At 29.5% G+C, this 22,782-nt stretch overlaps 1 protein-coding gene across 1 annotated transcript; it reads right to left on the bottom strand.

Moving 5' to 3' along the window:
* Nucleotides 1–722: 722 nt before the first annotated feature.
* Nucleotides 723–22,001, bottom strand: LOC103849896 (DExH-box ATP-dependent RNA helicase DExH18, mitochondrial). The gene has a single exon (XM_033289693.1). It carries the CDS (start codon nucleotides 3,249–3,251, stop codon nucleotides 921–923), a length of 2,331 nt encoding a protein of 776 aa, XP_033145584.1. The 5' UTR covers nucleotides 3,252–22,001; the 3' UTR covers nucleotides 723–920.
* Between the last annotated feature and the right edge of the window lie 781 nt (nucleotides 22,002–22,782).

Below are 22,782 nucleotides of genomic sequence, written 5' to 3'. Positions count from 1 at the left end.
ATAATAAGCATACAGGTTGTGATTGGAAAAAAATAAATATTTGACCACCAATAATTCTCTCCTCAGCCCATGAAGCTGTTTTAAAAGTTAAAACCCAACACAATAATTCTTCTAGATTTTTTAAAAAATCACGACTCACAAAATTTTCTAAGGATACGTGGTTACTAATTTTGTAAGGAATCTTTATATAAAATCACATATTTACAAAAATCTTCAGCTGAAAAGGAAGGTAATATATTTCGCTAAACCAACATTTACAATCTTTGACTATATCCTTTAAAAGGGAAAATAATTTTTTAAAAAAAAATTAAACTCTCCCAAAAACTCATCTTTCTCTTGGGTAGAAAATACCTAAAAGCTGAATATAATTAAATATATAAAAAAAGATGGCCCAAAAAAGATTGGAAACATAAATGACAAAATTTACATTATACAAAGATAAACTTCTAAATCGAGAATAAAAATGAAGTAAGAAGGAGGTTACACCTAACTACAAAGACAATTGAAAACATGCAATGCAATGAAACTGAAGGTTTAATAAATTAAATTCTATTGGAAATACACATTTGTGAGAGTAATTATATAGGATGAAAGAATATTTTTTTTTATAAAATTATTGAACATTAGCAAGTGGAAAAGAAAATCACGTAGGAACAAAGAGTATTAATCCTAAAATATATAAAAATTTAAATTAAATAAATGATATATTAAATAATATAAGCTAACTACAAATTATTGTAGATTATTATCTAAAATTAAAATATTTAAAAGCATTTTCTGCGCGTAGCGCGGACAAAGACTCTAGTATATGTATAAAGATTTGATACCCATCTTTTTATAACTAGTTGAAGACAAAACTTTCAGCAAAATCCACAAAGATACAAAAGATTCTCTCAAAACCCCATAATCTTGAATTTGCTTTACTTATTACGAACTAACTTAATCAGTGAAACTGGTCTCTCATATCCTCCTCCATCTTCCTTCTTCTGACCCTTCATCACCTCTTCTTTCGACTCCATCTTCCAATTAGCTTTAGTCAAAGATTCACCCAACAACTCTGCAATATTCGTCGCCATTGCTTCAACCTTCTCCACAAACGGAAAGTTCTTCTCTTCAAACTGATTAGACAACCAAAGATACATAGACAAAACCTGATGCCTGCTCTCCAAATCCAACAGCTCTGTATCGTTCCTAGCGGAACTCTTCGGCATCCCCATGGCCACATTAACCGGCATATCTTGGCTGTAAGTAGACGCCATCCGGTACAAATGGTACATCGCTTTCGGGTTCCTGATATTAACCGGCGCAAAACAGAAGTTAAACCGGTCTTCTAGAGACAACCCTTGTACTTTCTCCAGCATGTTTGCTACTTTCTTGACGTGATCGTGACGGCACAGAAAGTAAGAACCGTCTAGCCTGCAGTGTTTTCCAAAATGCTCCAAGAGCTTCGAAAACGCCATGTCGGGAACTTTGGCAGCAAAGACCTCAATCTGTTCGAAGAAGGGGAACAACCCTACTTTTCTAACTTCATCGAACGGTTGCTGCAGACACTCTATCAGATAAGTTAGATCTTCCAAGTGTAGCGTCGTCGTGAGTCCATCTGGATAAACGCTTCCTCTCCTTCCAGCTCTCCCGGCGATCTGCTTCACTTGCGAAGCGGGTACAGGCACAACCTTATCGCCGTTATACTTGCTCAGACTGTAGAACACAACTCGTCTTATGTTGAGATTCAGCCCCATCCCAACGGCATCACTAGCGACCAAAACATCGTACTCGTTCTCTTGGTCGTTGAACAGATTCGCTTGCTGTCTCCTCGTCTCCGGAGGCAACGCGCCGTAGATAACACAGCAGCGATGCTTTGTGTGTTTCTCTATCGCCATTTTAACTTCGAATATCTCTCTTCTCGAGAAGGCAACAACGCAATCTCCTGACTTAACGTTCTTGAGATCTCCTAGTAAAGTCTTACCTTCAACGACCAAAGGTTTGAACCTCTCGTAATGCTCTTCGACCAACTCATCTCCTGTTTCGCTACACATCTTACGCACAATCTCCAAAACACTCGGGTCTCCGCATAAATGAATCTCGTCTGCTTTTAAACCGAGGAGAGCTTTAGTCCAAGCGTGACCTCTGCTAGGATCAGCCATCATCTGAATCTCATCGATCACAGCCACTTCGTATAACTCATCTGTAGACACCATCTCAACGGTACAAGAAACATGTCTCGCGAAGGGGACATGCTTCTTCTCCTGTCCAGTCAAGAGACTACAGTAAACACCTAAAGCATTCACCTTATCGAAAACCTCCATGGCTAACAACCTGAGCGGGCTGCAATACAAACCGTTCTCAGCTTCCATAAACCTCTGCAGAGCATTATAAGTCTTGCCGCTATTAGTCGGTCCACAATGGTAAACAATCTTACGCTTCATAGCTCTAGCGAAAGGAAACCAAGTAGCTGGCTTTGTGAGGTCTGCAGAATCAACAACGCTCTTGAAACGTTTGATCTCGTCAGGAAACTCTTCGATACAAAACTCGACAAACACGGGGAAGAGGAACTTAACGGCGTCATCTTTTGCCCCAACGCGGACAAGTCCTTGAACAACCTCGAGGTTACACGTCTCGAAGAAGAAGTCACGGAACTTGGCGACAGCCGTTGGGAAAAAAGATTTACCGATGTAGATGGCAAGAGCTTGATTAGCTGCCCAACCAGACTGAGCAAGGTAACCGAAGATCTCATGTAACGTATCCCACTCGCTACGCTGAAGGTTAGAACGCACTTCACTACCTCTAAGCTCTTTGTATAGAGCCGCGGGGTCGTGAAACGCAGCGTTTAGAGCACGAGCAGCTTCGCTACTCTCTGGGCTGTTGTTATTAGAAAACACATCGGAAACAGCTGAATCGTCTACATCGCCAAGCTCGTTAACCACACCTTCCTCGTCGTAACCGTCGCTCTCGGAGTCAGAATCAAGAAGGCTTTCTTCTTCTTCTTCACAGTCTTCTATATTGGATTCGAGTTTGTTCTCGTCGTTATTGTCCACCGTTGAGGAAAAGCATCTAACTTTACCAAACCCAAGTGTGTAATCGTTCCATGGGAGGTGAATACGAACCGGACTATCCGAGAAGAACCGGGTTGCGGGCAGAGCAAGAGATCTACAATGGGGTTCTCTGCAAGTGTGAAAACTTCGGGTGGAAGAGAGAACTCTAGCTCTGGAAGTATACGCTCTACGCAGAACTCTAGCGACGCCTCTGGCCATGGTCACGAGCTTCGAATCACTAACTGAAATTGAGAAACTTTTGCAGAGTTAATTTTGATCCTGCTCAATAAAAGTCGACTCCTTTTTCGAATCACTTCTATTGGATTTTTGGATTTGGGGAAGAAGAGAAATGGTAAACGGGGGCGAAGCTAGTTTCTTTTAATCGTACCTGAGAAAAGAAGAGAGAGAGAGAGAGAGAGAGAGAGATGGTGGGCGTTTAAGGTTACAGAGTGATGTTAAAACCCTACAACCAGTGTTTTGAAATTCGACTCACACCGGTGGTTGAACCGCTAAATCTAGTGATCCAGAAAAAATTCGGTTTGAGATTTATGAAAAACATACTTAGAAACCAGCAAAACTTCGTAAAAATCCAGTAAAATCCGGAATCCGATACTGGTTGAACCATCGGTTGAACCAATAAATAAATTTTACTTCTTCTTTTTTTAGTTTTTAATTATATCTTTAGATTATGTTTTATATTTTAAGTTTTCAATTAAGAAGTTAGGTGCTGACAAAAAAAAAGTTCGGTTCTCCCTTTTCAATTTTATATTTGTGACTTTTAGATTTTGACGAAGATTTCATTATGCCACCCAAAGAAAATGAAATAAACGATGATAGAGAAAACCAAAATTAGTTGATGTGATTTGGTGTTAGTTTATTTCAGTTATAGATAATTATTGCAATGATTTTTTTACTTTTGGTTTATTTTGTATTTGAAGTTTAATTATTATTCATATTAAACATTTAAATATTTATAAATTATATGTCTTGATTTTTTTATATATATCCTAACTCTTACTTTGTTAGAGAAAATTTTAAATAGTCTAAACTATTTTTTGATATTTTGTATATCAAATGAAAATAAAAATATAAAAACTAAAATTACGTATTTTCTAATTGTTTTTAAACATAAAATATATACATATCCAAACTATAATTTTATGTTATAAAAAACATTTAGGTATGATAATCTCAAAATAATAAATGTTACAAGATTCCGTATTACAACGTTTTTGCTCACACATATCATCATGTCCTTGTATCTCTATATAAGAACAGAATTAATGAATCTTCGAACAACCCAAAGAAAAAATCTATCATACCTAAACACACGAGATATATATAGATATTGAGACTGTAGTGGTGATTGTGGGAGCTAGACCAGCTGGTTTAGCAACATCTGTTTGTCTAAACCAACACTCAATCCCAAATGTGATCCTCAAGAAAGAAGACATCTATGCATCACTTGCGAGCTTCATTTCATGATGCACGGTCCCAATGTTCCAATCTTCATGTCCAAAGAACTTTTCACCAACTGGCTTTACGCCTACAAAGTGACGTACGTATCTAGCATTTTACGGGCTCAAGATAAACATATTAATATTTTACTACAAACTTTTTATGAAAACATAATTAATATATCAATAAAAATATATAAAACCATTTTATATGCACTAGTTTTACCGAAGAGATAAAATTATATAGGTGATTGCGAACATCTTCATCATTTATATATGTTAACTGAAATATATACAGTTTACATGTCAAATTATAAGTGATAAACTAATATAAAAATATAAAAAGAAAATATTTGCTAAAATACGGACAAAACAAAAGAAAATTTTAGTAAAAAGTCATCATATATCTTGCCATACATCCATTTTTATTTCTCTTCTCGTGCGACCTAACTTTCACACTTGTTTGTTTCTTTTATTTAACATTAAAGCAACTTACCTTTTCGATGGTTTCAAGGAAAAACCATGTATGTAATCGCATTTTAAAGATGACCCTAGTAGTTTTACAATAAATATGACACTAATATTGTCTTTTACTGCGAATTTAGATAGTCAAGTTAATTTGTAACTATTTTAAACATATGCCTTTATTTTTAACTAGTTCACTGTAAATATAAAATAATGGGTGTGAGTAAAATTTTAAGAAAATTTGGTCAATTTTGTTTAAAACATTATTTTTTAGAACTTTAGTATTCATCCACTTACATACTTGATTTGTATTTCAAAACTAAATAAAGAATCTCAAAATAATAAATGTTTTCAGATTCTGTATTGGCTTGTCTTATCAAATATAATACAAAACAAGTATTAATATCTAAGCAAGTATAGTAGTTAATATCATAGTCAAAAATGTTAAAATAAAATAGCATAGTAAAAAAAAAATATGTTATCTTACATCCTCTCTGCCAACTCACCATTTAAGTTGTAAGCCACGCAGATTAAGGAACATATGGTTATATTTGTTACTTTATTCTCTTAAATTCGTAACGTTTATGCGAGGCTATTTTTCAACTGAACTCTCCTTTATTTCCAGAAATTAGGTACATAGTTCCAAAACAATCAGCACTAACAAAAACCACTTTGCATTTTCTTACAAGTGTCAAAAATTTTAAGATTCCGTATTTCGTCATTTTTGCTCACACATATCACCATGTACTCGTATCTTTATATAACAACATAATTATTGAATATCTCCGAACAACCCAAAGAGAAAACCTATCATACCTAAACACACGAGATATATAGATATTGAGACTGTAGTGGTGATTGTGGGAGCTAGACCAGCTGGTTTAGCAACCTCTGTTTGTCTAAACCAACACTCAATCCCAAACGTGATCCTCGAGAAAGAAGACATCTATGCATCACTTGCGAGCTTCCTTTCATGATGAACAGCACCAAAGTTCCAATCTTCATGCCCAAAGAACTTTTCATCAACTAGCGTTACACCGACAAAGTGACGTACATGTTTTGGTGAAGAGATAAATTATATTAGTAAGAAAATTATCATAAAATTATATAGGTGATTGCGAACATCTTCATCATTTATATATGTTAACTGAAATATATACCGTTTCCATGTCAAGTTATAAGTGATAAACTAATATAAAAATGTAAAAGAAAATTAAATATTTGCTAAAATATAGACAAAACAAAAGAAAATATTAGTAAAAAGTCATCAAATGTCTAGCAATGCATCCATTTTCATTTCTATTCTCGTGCGACCTAACTCGCACACTTGCTTGTTTATTTTATTTAACATTAAAGCAACATACTTTTTCGATGGTTTCAAGTCAAAACCATGTATGTAATCGCATTTTAAAGATGCATGTAGTAGTTTTACAATAAATATGACACTAATATTGTCTTGTACTGCTAATTTAGACAGTCAAGTTAATTTGTAACTATTGTAAACATACGCCTTTATTTTTAGGTAGTTCAGTGTAAATATAAAATAATGGGTGTCAGTAAAAGTTTAAGAAAATTTGGTCAATTTTGTTTAAAAAATTATTTTTTAGAACTTTAGTAGTCATCCACTTACATAGTTGATTTGTATTTCAAAATTAAATAAAGAATCTCAAAATAATAAATGTTTTCAGATTCTGTATGGCTAGTCTTATCAAATATATACAAAACAAGTATTAATATTTAAACAAATATAGTAGTTAATGTCATAGTCAAAAATATTAAAATAAAATTGCATAGTCAAAACAGAAATATATTATCATATATCATCTCTGCCAACTCACCATTTAGGTTGTAAGCCACGCACATTAAGGAACATATGTTTATATTTGTTACTTTATGCTCTTAAATTCGTAATGTTTATGCTAGGCTGTTTTTCAACTGAACTCTCCTTTATTTACAGAAAATAGGTACATAGTTCAGAAACAGTCAGCACTAACAAAAACCACTTTGCATTTTTTTACAAGTGTCAAAAATTTTAAGATTTCATATTTTCTCGTTTTTGCTCACACATATCACCGTGTACTTGTATCTCTATATAAAAACAGAATTAATGAACATCTCCGAACAACCGAAAGAGAAAATCTACCAAACCTAACACATGAGATATATAGATATTGAAACTGTAGTGGTGATTGTGGGAGCTAGACCAGCTGGTTTAGCAACATCTGTTTGTATAAACTAACACTCAATCCCAAACGTGATCCTCTAGAAAGAAGACATCTATGCATCACTTGTGAGCTTCCTTTCTTGATGCACGGTCCCAATGTTCCAATCTTCATGTCCAAATAACTTTTCATCAACTAGCTTTACACCAACAAAGTGACGTACGTGTCTAGCATTTTACGTGCTCAAGATAAACATATAAATATTTTACTACAAACTTTTTATGAAAATCTAATTAGAATACCAATAGAACTATATAAAACCATTTATATGCACTAGTTTTACCGAAGAGATCAAATTATATTAGTTAGAAAATTATCATAAAATTATATAGGTGATTGCGAACATCTTCATCATTTATATATGTTAACTGAAATATATACAGTTTACATGTCAAGTTAAAAGTGATAAACTAATATAAAAATGTAAAAAGAAAATATTTGCTAAAATATGGACAAAACAAAAGAAAATATTTGTAAAAAGTCATCAAATGTCTAGCAATGCATCCATTTTCATTTCTCTTCTCGTGCGACCTAACTCTCACACTTGTTTGTTACTTTTATTTAACATTAAAGCAACTAACTTTTTCGATGGTTTCAAGTAAAAACCATGTATGTAATCGCATTTTAAAAATGACTGTAGTAGTTTTACAATAAATATGACACTAGTATTGTCTTTTACTGCGAATTTAGATAGTTAAGTTAATTTGTAACTATTTTAAACATATGCCTTTATTTTTAAGTAGTTCACTTTAAATATAAAATAATGGGTCTCAGTAAAATTTTTAGAAAATTTAGTCAATTTTGTTTAAAATTTTATTTTTTAGAAATTTAGTAGTCATCCACTTTCATACTTGATTTGTATTTCAAAATTAAATAAAGAATCTCAAAATAATAAATGTTTTCAGGTTCTGTATTGGCTAGTCTTATCAAATATATAAAAAACAAGTATTAATATCTAAGCAAGTATAGTAGTTAATATCATAGTCAAAAATATTAAAATAAAATATCATTGTCAAAACAGAAACATATTATCATACATCCTCTCTGCGAACTCACCATTTAAGTTGTAAGCCACGCAGATTAAGGAACATATGGTTATATTTGTTACCTTATGCTCTTAAATTCATAACGTTTATGCTAGGCTGTTTTTCAACTGAACTCTCCTTTATTTACATAAATTAGGTACATAGTTCCAAAACAGTTAGCACTAACAAAAACCACTTTGCATTTTCTTACAAGTGTCAAAAATTTTAAGATTACGTATTTCCTCGTTTTTGCTCACACATATCACCATGTACTTGTATCTCTATATAAAGATAGGATTATTAATGAACATCTCCGAACAACCCAAAGAGAAAATCTACCAAACATAAACACATGAGATATATAGATATTGAGACTGTAGTGGTGATTGTGGGAGCTAGACCAGCTGGTTTAGCAACATCTGTTTGTCTAAACCAACACTCAATCCCAAACGTGATCCTCGAGAAAGAAGACATCTATGCACACTTGCGAGCTTCCTTTCATGATGCACGGTACCAAAGTTCCAATCTTCATGCCCAATGAACTTTTCATCAACTAGCGTTACAACTACAAAGTGACGTACGTGTCTAGTATTTTACGGGCTCAAGATAAACATATTAATATTTTACTACAAACGTTTAAGGAAAATCTAATTAATATACCAATAAAAATATATAAAACCATTTTATATGCACTAGTTTTAGCGAAGAGATAAAATTATATTAGTAAAACAATTATCATAAAATTATATAGGTGATTAAGAACATCTTCATCATTTATATATGTTAACTGAAATATATACCGTTTACATGTCAAGTTATAAGTGATAAACTAATATAAATATGGTAAAAGAAAATATTTGCTAAAATATAGACAAAACAAAAGAAAATATTAGTAAAAAGTCATCAAATATCTAGCAATGCATCCATTTTCATTTCCCTTCTTGTGCGACCTAACTCTCACATTTGTTTGTTTCTTTTATTTAACATTAAAGCAACTAACTTTTTTGATGGTTTCAAGTAAAAACTATGTATGTAACCGCATTTTAAACATGACTGTAGTAGTTTTACAATAAATATGACACTTATATTGTCTTTTACTGCAAATTTAGATTCTTAAGTTAATTTGTAACTATTTTAAACATATGCCATTATTTTTAAGTAGTTCACTGTAAATATAAAATAATGGGTGTCAGTAAAATTTTAAGAAAATTTGGTCAATTTTGTTTAAAATTTTATTTTTTTTAGAAATTTAGTAGTCATCCACTTACATACTTGATTTGTATTTCAAAATTAAATAAAGAATCTCAAAATAATAAATGTTTTCGGGTTTTTTATTGGCTAGTCTTATCAAATATATACAAAACAAGTATTAATATCTAAGCAAGTATAGTAGTTAATATCATAGTCAAAAATGTTAAAATAAAATAGCATAGTCAAAACAGAAGTATATTATCATACATCCTCTCTGCCAACTCTCCTTTTAAGTTGTAAGCCACACAGATTAAGGAACATATAGTTATATATATTACCTTATGCTCTTAAATTTGTAACCTTATGCTAGGCTGTATTTCAACTGAACTCTCCTTTATTTACAAAAAAAGGTACATAGTTCCAAAACAGTCAGCACTAGTAAAAAACACTTTGCATTTTCTTACAAGTGTCAAATTTTTTTAAGATTTCGTATTTCCTCGTTTTTGCTCACACATATCACTATGTCCTCGTATCTCTATATAACAACATAATTAATGAACATCTCCGAACAACCCAAAGAGAAAATCTATCATACCTAAACACACGAGACATATAGATATTGAGACTGTAGTGGTGATTGTGGGAGCTAGACCAGCTGGTTTAGCAACATCTGTTTGTCTAAACCAACACTCAATCCCAAACGTGATCCTCGAGAAAGAAGACATCTATGCATAACTTCTGAGCTTCCTTTAATGATGCACGTTACCAAAGTTCCAATCTTCATGCCCAAAGAACTTTTCATCAACTAGCGTTACACCTACAAAGTGACGTACGGGCTCAAGATAAACATATTAATATTTTACTACAAAGTTTTTAGGAAAATCTAATTAATATGCCAATAAAAATATATAAAACCATTTTATATGCACTAGTTTTGGTGAAGAGATAAATTATATTAGTAAGAAAATTATCATAAAATTATATAGGTGATTGCGAACATCTTCATCATTTATATAAGTTAACTGAAATATATACAGTTTACATGTCAAGTTATAAGTGATAAACTAATATAAAAATGTAAAAGAAAATATTTGCTAAAATATGGACAAAACAAAAGAAAATATTAGTAAAAAGTCATCAAATGTCTAGCCATACATCCATTTTCATTTCTCTTCTCGTGCGACCTAACTCTCACACTCTTTTTTTTTTCTTTTATTAACATTAAAACAACTAACTTTTTCGATGGTTTCAAGTAAAAACCCTGTATGTGATCGCATTTTAAAGATGATTGTAGTAATTTTACAATAAATATGACACTAATATTGTCTTTTCTGTGAATTTAAAAATTCAAGTTAATTTGTAACTATTTTAAACATATGCCTTTATTTTTAAGTAGTTCACTGTAAATATAAAATAATGGGTGTCAGTAAAATTTTAAGAAAAATTTGGTCAATTTTGTTTAAAAATTTATTTGTTAGAACTTTAGTAGTCATCCACATACATACTTGATTTGTATTTAAAAATTAAATAAAGAATCTCAAAATAATAAATGTTTTCAGATTCTGTATTGGCTAGTCTTATCAAATATATACAAAACAAGTATTAATATCTAAGCTTGTATAGTAGTTAATATCATAGTCAAAAATGTTAAAATAAAATAGCATAGTCAAAAGAGTTAATACAGTTTACATGTCAAGTTATAAGTGATAAACTAATATAAAAATGTAAAAGAAAATATTTGCTAAAATATGGACAAAACAAAAATAAATATTAGTAAAAAGTCATCAAATGTCTAGCCATACATCCATTTTCATTTCTCTTCTCGTGCGACCTAACTCTCACACTCTTTTTTTTCTTTTATTAACATTAAAAACAACTAACTTTTTCGATGGTTTCAAGTAAAAACCCTGTATGTGATCGCATTTTAAAGATGATTGTAGTAATTTTACAATAAATATGACACTAATATTGTCTTTTACTGTGAATTTAAAAAGTCAAGTTAATTTGTAACTATTTTAAACATATGTCTTTATTTTTAAGTAGTTCACTGTAAATATAAAATAATGGGTGTCAGTAAAATTTTAAGAAAAATTTGGTCAATTTTGTTTAAAAAATTATTTTTTAGAACTTTAGTAGTTATCCACATACATACTTGATTTGTATTTAAAAATTAAATAAAGAATTTCAAAATAATTAATGTTTTCAGAATTAGATTCTGTATTGGCTAGTCTTATCAAATATATACAAAACAAGTATTAATATCTAAGCTTGTATAGTAGTTAATATCATAGTCAAAAATGTTAAAATAAAATAGCATAGTCAAAAGAGAAATATATTATTATACATCCTCTCCGCCCACTCACCATTTAAGTTTTAAGCCACGCAGATTAAAGAACATATGGTTATATATGTTACCTTATGCTCTTAAATTCGTAACGTTTATGCTAGGCTGATTTTCAACTGAACTCTCATTTATTTAAAGAAATTAGGTACATAGTTCTAAAACAGCCAGCACTAATAAAAACCACTTTGCATTTTTTTACAAGTGTCAAAATTTTAAGATTCCGTCTTTCCTCGTTTTTTCTCACACAAATCACCATGTACTCGTATCTCTATATAACAACAAAATTAATGAACATCTCCGAACAACCCAAAGAGAAAATCTACCATACCTAAACACACGAGATATATAGATATTGAGACTGTAGTGGTGATTGTGGGAGCTAGACCAACTGGTTTAGCAATATCTGTTTGTCTAAACCAACACTCAATCCCAAACGTGATCCTCGAGAAAGAAGACATCTATGCCTCACTTGCGAGCTTCCTTTCATGATGCACGGTCCCAATGTTCCAATCTTCATGCCCAAAGAACTTTTCATCAACTAACTTTACACCTACAAAATGATGTACGTGTCTAGCATTTTATGGGCTCAAGATAAACATATTAATATTTTACTACAAACTTTTTATGAAAATCTAATTAATATACCAATAAAAATATATAAAACCATTTTATATGCACTAGTTTTAGCGAAGAGATAAAATTATATATGTGATTGCGCTTCGTCATTTATATATGTTAACTGAAATATATACAGTTTACATGTCAAGTCATAAGTGATCAACTAATATAAAAATGTAAAAAGAAAATATTTGCTAAAATATGGACAAAACAAAAGAAAATATTAGTAAAAAGTCATCAAATGTCTAGCCATACATCCATTTTCATTTCTCTTCTCGTGCGACCTAACTCTCACACTCTTTTTTTTCTTTTATTAACATTAAAAACAACTAACTTTTTTGATGGTTTCAAGTAAAAACCCTGTATGTGATCGCATTTTAAAGATGATTGTAGTAATTTTACAATAAATATGACACTAATATTGTCTTTTACTGTGAATTTAAAAAGTCAAGTTAATTTGTAACTATTTTAAACATATGCCTTTATTTTTAAGTAGTTCACTGTAAATATAAAATAATGGGTGTCAGTAAAATTTTAAGAAAAATTTGGTCAATTTTGTTTAAAAAATTATTTTTTAGAACTTTAATAGTCATCCACATACATACTTGATTTGTATTTAAAAATTAAATAAAGAATCTCAAAATAATAAATGTTTTCAGAATTAGATTCTGTATTGGCTAGTCTTATCAAATATATACAAAACAAGTATTAATATCTAAGCTTGTATAGTAGTTAATATCATAGTCAAAAATGTTAAAATAAAATAGCATAGTCAAAAGAGAAATATATTATTATACATCCTCTCTGCCCACTCACCATTTAAGTTTTAAGCCACGCAGATTAAAGAACATATGGTTATATATGTTACCTTATGCTCTTAAATTCGTAACGTTTATGCTAGGCTGATTTTCAACTGAACTCTCATTTATTTAAAGAAATTAGGTACATAGTTCTAAAACAGCCAGCACTAATAAAAACCACTTTGCATTTTTTTACAAGTGTCAAAATTTTAAGATTCCGTCTTTCCTCGTTTTTTCTCACACAAATCACCATGTACTCGTATCTCTATATAACAACAAAATTAATGAACATCTCTGAACAACCCAAAGAGAAAATCTACCATACCTAAACACACGAGATATATAGATATTGAGACTGTAGTGGTGATTGTGGGAGCTAGACCAACTGGTTTAGCAATATCTGTTTGTCTAAACCAACACTCAATCCCAAACGTGATCCTCGAGAAAGAAGACATCTATGCCTCACTTGCGAGCTTCCTTTCATGATGCACGGTCCCAATGTTCCAATCTTCATGCCCAAAGAACTTTTCATCAACTAACTTTACACCTACAAAATGATGTACGTGTCTAGCATTTTATGGGCTCAAGATAAACATATTAATATTTTACTACAAACTTTTTATGAAATCTAATTAATATACCAATAAAAATATATAAAACCATTTTATATGCACTAGTTTTAGCGAAGAGATAAAATTATATATGTGATTGCGCTTCATCATTTATATATGTTAACTGAAATATATACAGTTTACATGTCAAGTCATAAGTGATCAACTAATATAAAAATGTAAAAAGAAAATATTTGCTAAAATATGGACAAAACAAAAGAAAATATTAGTAAAAAGTAATCAAATGTCTAGCAATGCATCCATTTTCATTTCTCTTCTCGTGCGACCTAACTCTCACACTTGTTTGTTACTTTTATTTAACATTAAAGCAACTAACTTTTTCGATGGTTTCAAGTAAAAACCATGTATGTAATCGCATTTTAAAAATGACTGTAGTAGTTTTACAATAAATATGACACTAGTATTGTCTTTTACTGCGAATTTAGATAGTTAAGTTAATTTGTAACTATTTTAAACATATGCCTTTATTTTTAAGTAGTTCACTTTAAATATAAAATAATGGGTCTCAGTAAAATTTTTAGAAAATTTAGTCAATTTTGTTTAAAATTTTATTTTTTAGAAATTTAGTAGTCATCCACTTTCATACTTGATTTGTATTTCAAAATTAAATAAAGAATCTCAAAATAATAAATGTTTTCAGGTTCTGTATTGGCTAGTCTTATCAAATATATAAAAAACAAGTATTAATATCTAAGCAAGTATAGTAGTTAATATCATAGTCAAAAATATTAAAATAAAATATCATTGTCAAAACAGAAACATATTATCATACATCCTCTCTGCGAACTCACCATTTAAGTTGTAAGCCACGCAGATTAAGGAACATATGGTTATATTTGTTACCTTATGCTCTTAAATTCATAACGTTTATGCTAGGCTGTTTTTCAACTGAACTCTCCTTTATTTACATAAATTAGGTACATAGTTCCAAAACAGTTAGCACTAACAAAAACCACTTTGCATTTTCTTACAAGTGTCAAAAATTTTAAGATTACGTATTTCCTCGTTTTTGCTCACACATATCACCATGTACTTGTATCTCTATATAAAGATAGGATTATTAATGAACATCTCCGAACAACCCAAAGAGAAAATCTACCAAACATAAACACATGAGATATATAGATATTGAGACTGTAGTGGTGATTGTGGGAGCTAGACCAGCTGGTTTAGCAACATCTGTTTGTCTAAACCAACACTCAATCCCAAACGTGATCCTCGAGAAAGAAGACATCTATGCATCACTTGCGAGCTTCCTTTCATGATGCACGGTACCAAAGTTCCAATCTTCATGCCCAATGAACTTTTCATCAACTAGCGTTACAACTACAAAGTGACGTACGTGTCTAGTATTTTACGGGCTCAAGATAAACATATTAATATTTTACTACAAACGTTTAAGGAAAATCTAATTAATATACCAATAAAAATATATAAAACCATTTTATATGCACTAGTTTTAGCGAAGAGATAAAATTATATTAGTAAAACAATTATCATAAAATTATATAGGTGATTAAGAACATCTTCATCATTTATATATGTTAACTGAAATATATACCGTTTACATGTCAAGTTATAAGTGATAAACTAATATAAATATGGTAAAAGAAAATATTTGCTAAAATATAGACAAAACAAAAGAAAATATTAGTAAAAAGTCATCAAATATCTAGCAATGCATCCATTTTCATTTCCCTTCTTGTGCGACCTAACTCTCACATTTGTTTGTTTCTTTTATTTAACATTAAAGCAACTAACTTTTTTGATGGTTTCAAGTAAAAACTATGTATGTAACCGCATTTTAAACATGACTGTAGTAGTTTTACAATAAATATGACACTTATATTGTCTTTTACTGCAAATTTAGATTCTTAAGTTAATTTGTAACTATTTTAAACATATGCCATTATTTTTAAGTAGTTCACTGTAAATATAAAATAATGGGTGTCAGTAAAATTTTAAGAAAATTTGGTCAATTTTGTTTAAAATTTTATTTTTTTAGAAATTTAGTAGTCATCCACTTACATACTTGATTTGTATTTCAAAATTAAATAAAGAATCTCAAAATAATAAATGTTTTCGGGTTTTTTATTGGCTAGTCTTATCAAATATATACAAAACAAGTATTAATATCTAAGCAAGTATAGTAGTTAATATCATAGTCAAAAATGTTAAAATAAAATAGCATAGTCAAAACAGAAGTATATTATCATACATCCTCTCTGCCAACTCTCCTTTTAAGTTGTAAGCCACACAGATTAAGGAACATATAGTTATATATATTACCTTATGCTCTTAAATTTGTAACCTTATGCTAGGCTGTATTTCAACTGAACTCTCCTTTATTTACAAAAAAAGGTACATAGTTCCAAAACAGTCAGCACTAGTAAAAAACACTTTGCATTTTCTTACAAGTGTCAAATTTTTTTAAGATTTCGTATTTCCTCGTTTTTGCTCACACATATCACTATGTCCTCATATCTCTATATAACAACATAATTAATGAACATCTCCGAACAACCCAAAGAGAAAATCTATCATACCTAAACACACGAGACATATAGATATTGAGACTGTAGTGGTGATTGTGGGAGCTAGACCAGCTGGTTTAGCAACATCTGTTTGTCTAAACCAACACTCAATCCCAAACGTGATCCTCGAGAAAGAAGACATCTATGCATCACTTGTGAGCTTCCTTTAATGATGCACGTTACCAAAGTTCCAATCTTCATGCCCAAAGAACTTTTCATCAACTAGCGTTACACCTACAAAGTGACGTACGGGCTCAAGATAAACATATTAATATTTTACTACAAAGTTTTTAGGAAAATCTAATTAATATGCCAATAAAAATATATAAAACCATTTTATATGCACTAGTTTTGGTGAAGAGATAAATTATATTAGTAAGAAAATTATCATAAAATTATATAGGTGATTGCGAACATCTTCATCATTTATATAAGTTAACTGAAATATATACAGTTTACATGTCAAGTTATAAGTGATAAACTAATATAAAAATGTAAAAGAAAATATTTGCTAAAATATGGACAAAACAAAAGAAAATATTAGTAAAAAGTCATCAAATGTCTGGCCATACATCCATTTTCATTTCTCTTCTCGTGCGACCTAACTCTCACACTCTTTTTTTTTTCTTTTATTAACATTAAAACAACTAACTTTTTCGATGGTTTCAAGTAAAAACCCTGTATGTGATCGCATTTTAAAGATGATTGTAGTAATTTTACAATAAATATGACACTAATATTGTCTTTTCTGTGAATTTAAAAATTCAAGTTAATTTGTAACTATTTTAAACATATGCCTTTATTTTTAAGTAGTTCACTGTAAATATAAAATAATGGGTGTCAGTAAAATTTTAAGAAAAATTTGGTCAATTTTGTTTAAAAATTTATTTGTTAGAACTTTAGTAGTCATCCACATACATACTTGATTTGTATTTAAAAATTAAATAAAGAATCTCAAAATAATAAATGTTTTCAGATTCTGTATTGGCTAGTCTTATCAAATATATACAAAACAAGTATTAATATCTAAGCTTGTATAGTAGTTAATATCATAGTCAAAATGTTAAAATAAAATAGCATAGTCAAAAGAGTTAATACAGTTTACATGTCAAGTTATAAGTGATAAACTAATATAAAAATGTAAAAGAAAATATTTGCTAAAATATGGACAAAACAAAAATAAATATTAGTAAAAAGTCATCAAATGTCTAGCCATACATCCATTTTCATTTCTCTTCTCGTGCGACCTAACTCTCACACTCTTTTTTTTCTTTTATTAACATTAAAAACAACTAACTTTTTCGATGGTTTCAAGTAAAAACCCTGTATGTGATCGCATTTTAAAGATGATTGTAGTAATTTTACAATAAATATGACACTAATATTGTCTTTTACTGTGAATTTAAAAAGTCAAGTTAATTTGTAACTATTTTAAACATATGCCTTTATTTTTAAGTAGTTCACTGTAAATATAAAATAATGGGTGTCAGTAAAATTTTAAGAAAAATTTGGTCAATTTTGTTTAAAAAATTATTTTTTAGAACTTTAGTAGTCATCCACATACATACTTGATTTGTATTTAAAAATTAAATAAAGAATTTCAAAATAATTAATGTTTTCAGAATTAGATTCTGTATTGGCTAGTCTTATCAAATATATACAAAACAAGTATTAATATCTAAGCTTGTATAGTAGTTAATATCATAGTCAAAAATGTTAAAATAAAATAGCATAGTCAAAAGAGAAATATATTATTATACATCCTCTCCGCCCACTCACCATTTAAGTTTTAAGCCACGCAGATTAAAGAACATATGGTTATATATGTTACCTTATGCTCTTAAATTCGTAACGTTTATGCTAGGCTGATTTTCAACTGAACTCTCATTTATTTAAAGAAATTAGGTACATAGTTCTAAAACAGCCAGCACTAATAAAAACCACTTTGCATTTTCTTACAAGTGTCAAAATTTTAAGATTCCGTCTTTCCTCGTTTTTTCTCACACAAATCACCATGTACTCGTATCTCTATATAACAACAAAATTAATGAACATCTCCGAACAACCCAAAGAGAAAATCTACCATACCTAAACACACGAGATATATAGATATTGAGACTGTAGTGGTGATTGTGGGAGCTAGACCAACTGGTTTAGCAATATCTGTTTGTCTAAACCAACACTCAATCCCAAACGTGATCCTCGAGAAAGAAGACATTTATGCCTCACTTGCGAGCTTCCTTTCATGATGCACGGTCCCAATGTTCCAATCTTCATGCCCAAAGAACTTTTCATCAACTAACTTTACACCTACAAAATGATGTACGTGTCTAGCATTTTATGGGCTCAAGATAAACATATTAATATTTTACTACAAACTTTTTATGAAAATCTAATTAATATACCAATAAAAATATATAAAACCATTTTATATGCACTAGTTTTAGCGAAGAGATAAAATTATATATGTGATTGCGCTTCATCATTTATATATGTTAACTGAAATATATACAGTTTACATGTCAAGTCATAAGTGATCAACTAATATAAAAATGTAAAAAGAAAATATTTGCTAAAATATGGACAAAACAAAAGAAAATATTAGTAAAAAGTCATCAAATGTCTAGCCATACATCCATTTTCATTTCTCTTCTCGTGCGACCTAACTCTCACACTCTTTTTTTTCTTTTATTAACATTAAAAACAACTAACTTTTTTGATGGTTTCAAGTAAAAACCCTGTATGTGATCGCATTTTAAAGATGATTGTAGTAATTTGACACTAATATTGTCTTTTACTGTGAATTTAAAAAGTCAAGTTAATTTGTAACTATTTTAAACATATGCCTTTATTTTTAAGTAGTTCACTGTAAATATAAAATAATGGGTGTCAGTAAAATTTTAAGAAAAATTTGGTCAATTTTGTTTAAAAAATTATTTTTTAGAACTTTAATAGTCATCCACATACATACTTGATTTGTATTTAAAAATTAAATAAAGAATCTCAAAATAATAAATGTTTTCAGAATTAGATTCTGTATTGGCTAGTCTTATCAAATATATACAAAACAAGTATTAATATCTAAGCTTGTATAGTAGTTAATATCATAGTCAAAAATATTAAAATAAAATAGCATAGTCAAAAGAGAAATATATTATTATACATCCTCTCTGCCCACTCACCATTTAAGTTTTAAGCCACGCAGATTAAAGAACATATGGTTATATATGTTACCTTATGCTCTTAAATTCGTAACGTTTATGCTAGGCTGATTTTCAACTGAACTCTCATTTATTTAAAGAAATTAGGTACATAGTTCTAAAACAGCCAGCACTAATAAAAACCACTTTGCATTTTTTTACAAGTGTCAAAATTTTAAGATTCTGTCTTTCCTCGTTTTTTCTCACACAAATCACCATGTACTCGTATCTCTATATAACAACAAAATTAATGAACATCTCTGAACAACCCAAAGAGAAAATCTACCATACCTAAACACACGAGATATATAGATATTGAGACTGTAGTGGTGATTGTGGGAGCTAGACCAACTGGTTTAGCAATATCTGTTTGTCTAAACCAACACTCAATCCCAAACGTGATCCTCGAGAAAGAAGACATCTATGCCTCACTTGCGAGCTTCCTTTCATGATGCACGGTCCCAATGTTCCAATCTTCATGCCTAAAGAACTTTTCATCAACTAACTTTACACCTACAAAATGATGTACGTGTCTAGCATTTTATGGGCTCAAGATAAACATATTAATATTTTACTACAAACTTTTTATGAAAATCTAATTAAGATACCAATAAAAATATATAAAACCATTTTATATGCACTAGTTTTAGCGAAGAGATAAAATTATATATGTGATTGCGCTTCATCATTTATATATGTTAACTGAAATATATACAGTTTACATGTCAAGTCATAAGTGATCAACTAATATAAAAATGTAAAAAGAAAATATTTGCTAAAATATGGACAAAACAAAAGAAAATATTAGTAAAAACTCATCAAATGTCTAGCCATGCATCAATTTTCATTTCTCTTCTCGTGCGACCTAACTCTCCCACTTGTTTGTTTCTTTTATTTAACACTAAAGCAACTAACTTTTTCGATGGTTTCAAGTAAAAACCCTAAATGTAATCACATTTTAAAGATGACTGTAGTAATTTTACAATAAATATGACAATAATATTGTCTTTTACTGCGAATTTAGGTAGTCATGTTAATTTGTAACTATTTTAAACATATGCCTTTATTTTTAAGTAGTTCACTGTAAATATAAAATAATGGATGTCATTAAAATTTTAAGAAAATTTTGGTCAATCTTGTTTAAAAAATTATTTTTAGAACTTTAGTAGTTATCCACTTACATAATTGATTTGCATTTCAAAATTAACTAAAGAATCTCAAAATTATAAATATTTTCAGATTATTTATTGGCTAGTCTTATCAAATATATACAAAATAAGTATTAATATCTAAGCAAGTATATTAGTTAATATCATAGTCAAAAATGTTTAAATAAAATAGCATAGTCAAAACAGAAATATATTATCAAACATCCTCCCTACCAACTTACCATTTAAGTTGTAAGCAACGCAGATTAAGGAACATATGGTTATATTTGTTACTTTATGCTCTTAAATTTGTAATATTTATGTTAGGCTGTTTTTCAACTGAACTTTCCTTTATTTACAGAAATTAGGTACATAGTTCCAAAACAGTCAGCACTAACAAAAATCACTTTGCATTTTCTTACAAGTGTCAAAAATTCCGTATTTCCTCGTTTTTGCTCACAAATATCACCATGTACTCGTATTTCTATATAACAACATAATTAATGAACTTCTTCAAACAACCCAAAGAGAAAATCTACCAAACCTAAACACACGAGATATATAGATATTGAGACTGTAGTGGTGATTAGGTCTGGACATTTTTTCCGTTAAATTTTATTTGATTCGTTATTTGTTTCGATTCGATCCGAAAATTCTGGATATCCGTATACTTTCGAAGCAAAGCAAATACTAAAAGTCAATATCCGATAAAATCGAAACAAATCACAAATATTAAAAATTTTGGGAAGTGGATATCTGATCCGATCCAGTAATATATAAATACATGTATATATTGATTATATTTAAAGTTTTTAATGTATAAAATTATATAATTATTAGTCTAACATATGATTTGATAAATTCTATTCACATAATTAATTATATAAAAGTATTACATAAAAAGAAGAGAACACATTTATGACAATTAAATTTTTTTTTCTTATGTTTTGTGTTATCTATATTATTAAAACTGAAGTACCTTTTGGTACTGTTTGGAAACTTAGATAGTAGATTAAATGAAAATTGTTTGGAAACAAGGATAGCAGATTAAATATCTTTTTATTTACATTTTTAGTCATTGTATTTCTTTCTCATTTACAGATTCTGCGTTTGGAAACTTGGATAGCAGATTAAATGAGAATTGCTTGGAAACACGGAAAGCAGACTAAATATTTCTTTTTATTTACACATTTAGCCATTGCATTTCTTTCTTATTTACAAATCTGCCACATCACCTAAAATCAATAAATTAAATTAATTACAATGGATTTTTCTTTCTTTTTGCTGAAAAGAAAAACACAAACTGTAATATATAGTAGTATATATTAATCTGCTACAATACAATGTTCAAAAAAAAACCCAATATCATAAAATTAATAATAATTCATAAAACCTACTGTCAAAATTAAATCATTTTAAATAAAAAAAAAATCAATAGGTTAATATATGAATATTATAATTACATCAAATTGCATCAAATTATAAAATTATAAATATAATAGTACGTACAGATAAAAAATTATTATCAAACATCTATATTTTAATATAATATATTCTACTCTAAATATATTTTACAAAACATAAAAATATAAATGGACATTTTATAAAATCAATGGTTTATAAATTTACATTGAACACAAGTTAAATCCAACACCTGCGCGGGGGCGCAGGTCAAGATCTAGTTATAATTGTTAACTAAGTTAAAAAAAATTACAAAATATGTAGATTCACTACTTCTTTTTATTTTTATAATATATATCATGCAAAAAACTATTTAAAAAATTCAAATTTGTATCAAAATTTTAAGATTATTTGTATTAATTAAAACATATGAGATATACGTAAGTATTTGTAAATATCCGCAAATATCTATTTATTTTTTGGATATTCGTTTTTCTGAATATCCGTATTTTTCCGAAGCAAAGAAAATCGAAAAATTAGATATCTGTGACATACGAAGCAAATCACAAATACCTCCAAAAACCCGGATATCCGATCCGTGCCCAGGCCTAGTGGTGATTGTGGGAGCTAGACCAGCTGGTTTAGCAACATCTGTTTGTGTAAACCAACACTCTATCCCAAACATGATCCTCGAGAAAGAAGACATCTATGCA

This window comes from Brassica rapa, chromosome A04, assembly GCF_000309985.2.
Source record: "Brassica rapa cultivar Chiifu-401-42 chromosome A04, CAAS_Brap_v3.01, whole genome shotgun sequence".
Lineage (NCBI taxonomy): Eukaryota > Viridiplantae > Streptophyta > Magnoliopsida > Brassicales > Brassicaceae > Brassica > Brassica rapa.
The sequence above is the reverse complement of the archived record's forward strand: the minus strand, read 5'-3'. Positions and strand labels throughout refer to the sequence as shown.